General features: G+C 36.0%; 1 protein-coding gene across 3 annotated transcripts; it reads left to right on the forward strand.

Annotated features, from left to right (window-relative positions):
* Positions 1–9,018, forward strand: LOC110421182 (HSI2-like 1). 3 transcript variants are annotated; one of them, XM_021434690.1, is made up of 13 exons: positions 1–402; positions 582–710; positions 1,145–1,226; positions 1,334–1,435; positions 3,209–3,846; positions 3,981–4,077; positions 4,181–4,355; positions 4,472–4,548; positions 4,623–5,048; positions 5,598–5,647; positions 6,324–6,437; positions 6,531–6,598; positions 7,955–9,018. In XM_021434690.1, exons 2-13 carry the CDS (start codon positions 598–600, stop codon positions 8,746–8,748), a joined length of 2,736 nt encoding a protein of 911 aa, XP_021290365.1. In that variant the 5' UTR covers positions 1–402; positions 582–597; the 3' UTR covers positions 8,749–9,018. The 3 variants fall into 3 exon arrangements, with proteins under 3 accessions (XP_021290365.1, XP_021290366.1, XP_021290367.1); XM_021434691.1 differs by having other exon boundaries at positions 8,060–9,018; XM_021434692.1 differs by having other exon boundaries at positions 4,731–5,048.
* Positions 9,019–9,891: the final 873 nt, after the last annotated feature.

Below are 9,891 nucleotides of genomic sequence, written 5' to 3' on the forward strand. Positions count from 1 at the left end.
GAAGGTAAGTGGGGGGAGTTCGCTGAGTCTTGAAGTATCATCGTGCATGCATTTTTATTTTGGCAAAGTACCAAACTCTTCTCTCTCTCTTCTGTCTTTGTTTTCTTTTCTTTTCATTCTCTCTCTCTCTCCCTCTGTTTGCTTTGCATGCACATGAGTTGTTTGCTTCCTCACCATCGCCGATTCAACTCTTTCCTCGTCGGAACTCCACGTTTCCTCCGTGTTTCTGGCTCGATTCTCTCCGCAAATTCCTTTTCTAACCTCGTCAGCTCCGAGTCTTAGCCGCAAATAGAACAAAATAGTTTAAAAAGAAAAGGGAAAGAAATCGAAATCAACATGCTTTCTTTTTTCAACGATATTCAACGCCGGTGAAGTAGCAGCTCTCTGTCTTGTCTTCAAAAGGTTGTCTTCTTTGGTTTGGCTCTGTTTCCTTTTTAAAATTGATTCTCCTTGTTTGACTAATTTTGAATCGGTTCTGTTTTGCTTGTAGCGTGCTGGGCGATTTTCTTGAGAGAAATTTGCTTTTTTTGGGGATTTTAACTGTTTTCGATTTGTTTTTTTGTACTTAAAAAAATTTGTAGGAATTAAGGTTGGAGAATGGCGTTAAAAAGTTGCATGAATGGACTATGTGGAGCGTCCACGTCGATTGAGTGGAGAAAAGGCTGGACTCTGCGATCTGGAGATTTTGCTAATCTCTGCGATAAGTGCGGGTAATTATAAAATTATAATTAAGCTTAGTAAATAAACTAAGGTCTTGTATCCTATTCAATAACCGCTCAACCTCTAAGCTTAAGTTGATGAGCCTAAGACAGAACAATTGAATTTTTATTTTATTTACTTTTTGATTTTGTGAATGTTGAAAATGTTTTGTACTGATTGGCGAGTTATGTAATAAATTGTTGTACAGTGAAGTGGAATATAATTTCTTGAATTGATTCTTCTTTTATGGAAGATGAAGATTGATAGAACAGTTATTGAAACTATTGAATTTTTGCATAGCTAAAAGTTTGATTACGTTTTGAATCATGGAAAGTAGCTAAATACAGGGGAAGAATCCAATCTAGGCAGAGTTTTTGTCAAGCTAATCCCATTAAATGAGCTCCATTGTTAAAACAATGCATTTATGAATTTTTATTTGATGCAGGTCTGCATATGAACAAGCGGTATTCTGTGACGTGTTCCACTCAAAGGATTCTGGTTGGAGAGAGTGCACTTCGTGTGGCAAGGTGCATGAGCTCAGGCATTTAGTTTCTTGCCTTCTTCTTGTCAATGTTCTCATCAGTTCCCATCCTAATACTATGGTGCATAATTTCAATGCTTTTGGTGTTGGCAGCGTCTCCATTGTGGATGTATAGCTTCCAGGTGCTTGCTTGAGCTTCTTGATAGTGGGGGTGTCAACTGTATAAGCTGCACTAAAAAGCCAGGATTTAACCCTGTAAGATCAACTTATTCAATCTTTACCATTTTCAAAAGAAGTTCAAATGATAATCCTGCTCAAATTATGATCTTATCTATTGTAATCTCATGCCAAATTCATGATAAATTGTGATTTTTTGGCTATAGTTAAATCACACATAGGCACTGAATGTTTGATTTAGTTGTTACCCCAACCCTGTAATGCAACCTTCTTAAATTTACAACATTTTAAAGGTTTGTTTTAAAATAAAGTGGCTGTGCATATTGCTATATTATTTTTCTTGTCAAATACCCATAAAAAGGCTATGTATTCTTTTTGTAGCACATTAAACTAAAATAAAATTTAAATTTTACAAATACTTCTTATGTTAGAGGAAAAAGGTAAAGTGTTATATTTATGACTATGCAGCAATAACAGTGAATATAAACTTTAAATTTTAAATTTTCGTCAAGTATTTCCAAATTCAGTTTTCTTTTTTATGTTGCTGTTTGTGTGTGTAACTTGTTGATCTATTTTGAATTCAATTTTTTTATGTGGATATTGAATTAAGTTAAGCTACAACACTTCAGCCAAATTGCCACCGAATATGGACATAAGTGTAATGTTTCCAACACTGATACAGGTTATTTATGTACACACTTTTTCTCTAATATGATATGCAACAGTTTCCATGCTTAATTGTTCTTAACTTTCAGAAAGATGGAGAGAAGGTGGCAAAATTATATGACCATTGCTTTTCAAAAAAAAATAAAAAATTATATGACCATCAAGTATCAGAGTTTTCTTGACAAACAAATGCAGCACTCTCATAGTTGCATAAGTTCATTATCTAGGTAAAGCTAAATCAGTAGAAAACTCTAGGCAAGTATCAGGCATTGAAGGATGTATGCATTATGTCTTCAAGTGTCCAACATGCTACTTTTTATTTTTAAATAAAAGAAGTGCTCTACCAATCATAATTGGGTTTCATTCATATATGACCTCCACCAACTTCTCTATAAATAATTGTGTGACTTGGTTGAAGTTTTTTAGGCAAATTCTGCGAAGCTGCAATTATAAACAATTAATAATGCCATATTGAAATTGAGATTAATAGAACTTGTTAAATAGATCATGTATATAGAAAATTCAAAAAATTTTAACAAGTTATAATATTTAAAAAAAAATGGGTGATAAAATTATGAAAAACATTGAACAATACTATTTATACTAAAAATTAGGACAAACATTGCACTATTCAACAGCCATTTGATAAAAATTTTTTTGCAAGATATTATTTTCAATTTGCTTTTTACATAATGAGTTACTTATTTAGTTATCAATCTGTAGGTTTTGATTTTCAATTTAGTTTTTATTTAAGAGTTCTTTTGATGAGAAACTTCATGGATATCACCTTAGAGATTTCACTAAGTCTTGCCCATTACGTTGGAGGCTATAATTGACATTCTCATTGAGAAACCTTGACATTTAATGATTCCATATATAACTAGCCTTTGTGAAGTTTGTACCATGGCCAGTGATCTGTTTACTTCTGTTGTGAGGGTAACTGAGGGATCATTGTTTTTAGAATGACTGATATAAAAATGAAGATGAATGGTGTTGGCTGAGATATTGGCTATTTCAGGTTAATCTTTGTTATGTTAGTTTCCTGATTCGGTCTATTCCTGTTTGTCATACCATTGGTATTTTCTTGCACATATTAGATTACTACTAGCTGGTGCTTGAACTTTTAGGCCTTTAGATGTACAAGCTCAGGTATTTATGCTGCTTTTTTAAAACATATTCATGCAGATGATTGAAGATGAAAAACCTAATGGTTTTAGTATAGTGAAGGGTGATGCTGGTCAATTGCACTCAACCTCTGCAGACAACCAATTCAGTGGTGTGAGCATTGAAAACCTAAAGCTTATGCAGTTGAGCAGCAATGCAGAAAGTATTGGGCTGAGACAATTGCTTCAGCTTCACCATGATGACGCAAGTGGGTCTTTGGGGCAAATGAAACAGGAGGAAGTTTTGCCTCCTCCAAGAGAAATTGGGAGCACATGCATGTCAAATATTAATCAAGTGTCTAATGGATCAGTTCAATCTGTGAAACCTATCATTTGTAAAGCAAATATCTATGACTCACTGCCACAAACAAACTTGAGTATTTCTTTGGGTGGTCCATTAGGCAGCCAAAATGTCTTTCCTTGTTCAGTTGTAGATGAAAAGGGTAAGATGTCTTCAGTCTTGCAACAGGCATCCAAATCTCGCCATCTTCTGCCCAAGCCTCCAAAGTCGGTCCTTGCAACAGGTTTGGAGGTGAATGCAGGCATGGTACCTCCAATACGTGTTGCTAGGCCCCCTGCAGAGGGACGCGGACGGAATCAGTTGCTTCCTCGTTATTGGCCCAGGATTACAGACCAAGAATTACAGCAAATTTCTGGAGAGTATCCACCATTTTGTCATTATTGGTTTAATTTATTGTTCTGTTCAGAACCATGCAATAACTGCTAGACTATAAAAATTTTCATGTCTATCTATTGACTTAGGCAGTAAAATCCTTAACCATGTAATTTTCAAGTTCGAATTCCACCATTGTTCCACTTTTTGAGAAGGTTTTGAGTGCAAGTGACGCTGGACGAATTGGTCGTTTGGTTCTGCCAAAAGCATGTGCCGAAGTTAGTTCCTCTTCTATACATCATACCCATGCAACTGATATTTGTTAATTCCATCTGTTGAGAAGCCTTGTTGCATATCAGTTAAAAAAGAATGAATTCGCAGGCTTATTTTCCCCCCATATCTCAACCGGAGGGCCTTCCTCTAAAAATTCAAGATGTAAAGGGAAAAGAATGGATGTTTCAGTTCAGATTCTGGCCTAATAACAACAGCAGAATGTATGTTTTGGAGGGTGTCACTCCTTGCATACAGTCTATGCAGTTGCAAGCTGGAGATACTGGTACCATCCTAAACCTGGTTATGGAACCATGCAATTTTTTGTTGTTTGTAAACAGCTAAAAAACCATAACTCTCATTGAGTAAAGCCATTTAGTGAGCAATAGTAGTTTTTTTCAGTTACATTTAGCCGCATGGATCCAGAAGGGAAGCTTGTTATGGGGTTTCGCAAAGCAACAAACACTACTGCAGGGCAGGTAAAGTAACAGTCGCTTTTCTTGTTAGCAAACTTGATCATATAATATTGATGTATAAATTATCAAATAAACAGGAAACTCTACCATCTGCCATTCCTAATGGCAGTCTTTCAAGTGAAAGTTTCTTTTCGGGGGTTTTTGAGAACCTGCCCATAATTAGTGGTTACTCTGGCCTTCTTCAGTCACTGAAGGGAAGCACTGATCCCCACCTTAACGCACTGTCCAAACATTTGAATTCAGCTAGTGGTGATATTAGCTGGCATAAATCTGATAAGCATGAGGACAGGACAAGGGAGGGCTTGTTACTACCATCTATGCTGGTTCAAGAGAGAAAAAGAACTCGGAATATTGGGTCAAAAAGTAAGAGGTTGCTGATTGACAGCCAGGATGCTTTGGAGCTGAAACTTACTTGGGAAGAGGCACAAGATTTGCTTCGCCCACCCCCAAGTATCAAGCCAAGTGTTGTCACGATTGAGAATCATGATTTTGAAGAATATGATGTGAGTGCATTTACTGGAATATTTGGGTATAGCAATGCTCATATGCTTTGGCTGTTTAGTGCGCTTTACCTTGTCCTATCTATTTAAATTTGGACCTCTGATGATTGTTCAAATCCCAGTTTTCTTTTGTGATTCCTATCTATCTGATGCATAGAAAATTTTTTGTGTTGATAACTCAGAAGAAAAACTGGGATCCATTATGCTCTAGGAATGATATAGTTGCCAATTATTTGGTAAATTTAGTTAGTATTTAAAGAAATAAGGATTTTATTAGTTCTTTTTTTTTTTTTTTTTGGGGCGGGGGTGGGTGATGGTGGTGTTTGAACAGGAGGGAGAGAGGCACTGACTTATGTGCCATTTTCTGATCTTTTTTATATCACTGTGTGATAGAAACAGGAAAAAAGCATGTATTTATGTGGGCACATATTTATGGACACAATATTTCTCCACAAAGAATTATACTTAACATCTAAATAGTAAATTGCACACCAATTTTCAGTCAAGCACTGTGATTTACAGTGTGATTTTTTATGCATGTTTGTCTTACAGGAACCTCCAGTTTTTGGGAAGAGGAGCATCTTTGCCGTCCATTCAAATGGGTGAGCATATGTACTTAACTTTACATTTTAGACAGGAGGCTACTGGTCTAAGAATTTGATAATATAACCCTTTTGCAAGAGGAAGAATTAGGGATAATTGGTTGTGAAATTACTTTTACCATGAGGAATTCTGAACCTAAAAGTGGTGCTTTCCTCTGTATTTTCATTTTTCTGTTCGGTTTGTTTAGAAAATCTACTAATATTGATAAACAACCATAGTTTTAATATTGAAAAGAGAACATAAAATTAAAGTTAAAACTGGGGGACCACTGATGTAATAACAACTGATTGTTGATAGCATGAGTTTTCTTATTCTTTTCTTCTTTTTGGAAGGGGGTGGGGGGTTGGTAGTGGTAAACGTCATCCTCTGTTAAATAAAATTTATACTTGTGGGGTTCACATGGTTTATGCCAATAAAGAATTTGAAAATGACTCATTCAAATTTAAAAAATCTCAGATTGACATGCTAAATGATCTGGCACAAGTTATGCCGAAGGCTTATCATGCCAGTTCTGCTGGAAATCTAGGAAAGACTCACTATTTCATACAACAAAGCAACTTGTTTTGTCCCCATAAAAGTTTGTATCTGTTACTGTGCTTGAAAGGTTCTATGTCTTCGTTAAGGTTATGGTTGGGTAAATTTATCTAGTCTTGAATTACTAAGCTTGATCTTCAGGGGACAAGAGCAATGGGCTCAGTGTGATAGTTGTTCTAAATGGAGAAGGTTGCCTGTTGATGCACTTCTTCCACCTAAGTGGACATGTGCAGACAACAATTGGGATCAAAGCAGGTCAGCTTTTGGGAAATTTTATTTGCTGTGCATTCTTACCCTTAATGAGTTCCAAAGGAAATCTTTTCATTTCCTTTGCAATGTTGTTGTCAGGTCTACCTGTTCTGCACCAGATGAACTTACCCCAAGGGAGGTAGAAAATCTCCTTAGATTAAATAAAGGTACGTTATCAGTATATGTTTCCCTTCTAAGATTGTATATAACTATGCCAGATTTCTTCCCTTCACTTTATTTTAGTAGGGTAGGGATTGCCCACAAACAAATATTTGATTATAATTAAGGGTATATATGGTAAAGCTGGATTAAGTTGTACCTTCCATCCCACTATAGCTCTGGAAACTAGATATTCTAACTTGAAAATTGCATAACACGGTGCTTGTGCATATTCATTAGTATATACCTACATACATACATATATATATATATATATATATGAATTCATATCTTGATACTGCATGTGTTGGTGGAGATGTTACCCCCATGTCTGAAGGTTCACGCTAGCACTGCATGTCAATCATTCTTGCTTCAGTTTGGAATATTTTTTTTTGAAAAAAGGATCGTATTGACTTTTCTTGCATATGCTTAAATTCATGAAACCTTTCATGGATCTTGCTTGCTAATTTGGGATAAGTTCATACATGTGCTGAACTTTTTCTCTCTAGCTGCTTCAGCCTTTCCCAGTTGTTAGCAAGCTAAGATGCCAGTTGTTTGTGGTGAGGGCATACATGAGAAGTTTCTCTGATAACAAGGGAGGAAAAAAGATAGAAAATGGATTAGACAAAAATGTAGGTGTAAAAGGGAAAGAGCAGAGGAATTAGAGTGGAAAATAGAAGAATTAAGAGATGAAAACCAGAGAGAACAAGAGGAAAGAATAAGAAAGGAGAAATTCTGTTCTTATAACTTGCATATCAATAATCCATGATAACTTTTGTTAAAAGAATAACATAAAATGAAATAATTCATAATATCCAAAATTGAATGAAAATAGCCAACCAAATTATTATAGGTACAAGCCATAAAACCCTAACATGAATCAAAGTTCCAGTATATGCTAAATGAAAAAAAAAAAAAAACCCCTAAGCTGGTTCTCCATCATCATTACTTGAAATTAGTTTCACTGTAAAAGCTTTAACTTCAGGAGCCAAATACCATGCATAAATGGTCATGGTAAGATGTGGAAATTTGAAAGAATGGAGTTGTTACATACATATGTGTCCATATGCAGGTATGTGGTCATGTGTTGGTGTTGTCATGTAATGAGTTTTTGTGAGTATTGTTGCATATTCCATTGTCAAACTGTTCCAGCCCAAACTATTCATACATGCTTTATTTCACAAGCAAACTGTTTCAGGCTAAATATTGTCAGTGAATTTATTCTGACGATACAATGCCTTTCAAAAAAGAAAAAAGTTAGTGAATTTATTTTTTGATTTACTTGATTGCATTTTTTATGCAGCTTCACTGTTTTTCAAGGACCATTGATAAATGATAACTATTAAGCCATATTTTGTTTATAGATTTCAAAAAAAGGAGAATAGTAGCATACCATAGACCAACCTTGGAGCATGAATCATCTGGTTTGGATGCTTTGGCTAATGCTGCAATTCTTGGAGACAATGTAGATAATTTAGGCACTACATCAGTGGCAACGACAACTAAACACCCAAGGCATCGCCCTGGTTGCTCTTGCATTGTGTGCATCCAGCCTCCAAGTGGGAAGGGAAAACACAAGCCTACATGCACATGTAACGTGTGCATGACAGTTAAACGTCGTTTTAAAACCCTCATGATGCGCAAGAAGAAGCGTCAGTCAGAGCGTGAAGCAGAGATTGCTCAGAGGAATCAGAAAGCATGGGGCTCTAGAGAAGAAGCAGAAGTAGACAGCAGCTCTAAACATGTATCATCGCACCATGATCCTTGTGAGAATGAAGCAAGGTCAGTTAATGAATTAGAATCCAAGAGCCAGGGCAATAACCTACCCCCCAAGCTGGTTGAAGCTAACAAGGGACAGATAGACTTGAACTGCGATCCTGATCGTGAGGATGATTCACAATTAGGTTCAACCCAGGTGAGCATGATGAGTCTTCTTCAAGTAGCAAGCCTTCCTTTGGAGACTTACCTGAAGGAGAATGGTCTTACAAGCTTGATATCTGAGCAGCAAGCAAACTCCGCGTCACATGCTCCACCACAGATCGTTGCTGAGGGTGACGCACAAGATAATAGCTGTTTCCCTTCGGCAGCCGAAGAGCATGAGAGTAAGGATGAAGAAAATGGTGAAACTGGATCAGATAGAGTTGAGAATGATCCTTAATAAACTTCATCATCCCGTTGTTTTATTTATTCTTTTTAATCCCGTTAGTGTATAAATTATAAGGTTTATAGGGCATTTGGCAATATTTTCTCTAGAGGGTGCTTTTTGCCTTTTTAATCACCAAATATGTAGGTATACACAAAGCATTATTTGTTGTTTCTTAATTTGAAAGGGGGTGTATATTCAAGAATTCGAAACCAAAAGTCGCCAGAAACAGAGATAGCATACAAATATATCTATCTACACATTTTGAGATGCTTGTGGTTGATATTGTTGGCATTCCTTTTTCTGCTTTTTTATAAATCCAGCAAACCGATATGCTTCTGTTATTACAAAAATATAATTCATATTGAAAACAAATGCCAACTGATTGGCTAGTAGTTCTAGGAAAATATTGTAACTTGTGGAAGACTGAAAGGCACTTGGGTCTCCTTTGTCTTCGGACGCAAGCTCTTTGGCTTTACTTCCATAGGCATCCCCTCCTCCAACTAACTACGTAGGCTCTTTTCATTACCTTGTTAAGTCTGGATAGAATCCCGTGCTTCCCTCCGAGCTTCACCTGAAGTGGCCTAAACTTCTTGTTAGCATTTGGTGGTGGCATTGCACTCACACCATCCAACAATGACAGACCCTTCAAGTTCTGATTTTTTTTTTCTTTTCTTTTTGTTTTTGCTGGTCGTTTTGTTGATCTCATTGCAACCTGAGGTTGGCTCTTGAGTTTGTGTATTTTCGTTCTCTCTTAAGCTTAAGCAGATTTCCTGCCTAATTCAGGCAGCTTTTGTAAATCCTCTTTGTAATGAAATATTATCTTCATTTTCAATAAAAAAAATACTTTTTAAAAATTTTAATCATAATTCAATTGTACTTGATGATATGACATACTTAGAATCCAACGTGAAACATCATTTTTAGAATCCAACGTGTAGCTGCCGTCGTCGATTGTTGAACACTTGTTGGCCATCGGTCATCGGTGTTCAAATAATTTTTCAAAAATTAAATATCTAAAAACAACTTAGGATACAAGCACCATAAAAAATATCAGAAACAAAAACAAAATATTGTAACAGGAAAGGTAATAATTTGATGTTTTACATGAGTAGAAGTAGAGAAGGTAGTATAGAGAGTAAAAGTAGAAACAAAATA

The sequence above is a fragment of the Theobroma umbraticum genome, unplaced genomic scaffold (assembly GCF_002168275.2).
Source record: "Theobroma umbraticum cultivar Fairchild unplaced genomic scaffold, ASM216827v3 scaffold_130.0, whole genome shotgun sequence".
Lineage (NCBI taxonomy): Eukaryota > Viridiplantae > Streptophyta > Magnoliopsida > Malvales > Malvaceae > Theobroma > Theobroma umbraticum.

Coding starts and splice junctions, on each gene's coding strand:
- LOC110421182 (XM_021434690.1), top strand. CDS start 598: ATGGCGTTAAAAAGTTGCATGAATGGACTATGTGGAGCGTCCACGTCG. Junction 4,549..4,622: donor CAAACACTACTGCAGGGCAG/GTAAAGTAACAG, acceptor TCAAATAAACAG/GAAACTCTACCATCTGCCAT. Junction 5,049..5,597: donor ATGATTTTGAAGAATATGAT/GTGAGTGCATTT, acceptor TTTGTCTTACAG/GAACCTCCAGTTTTTGGGAA.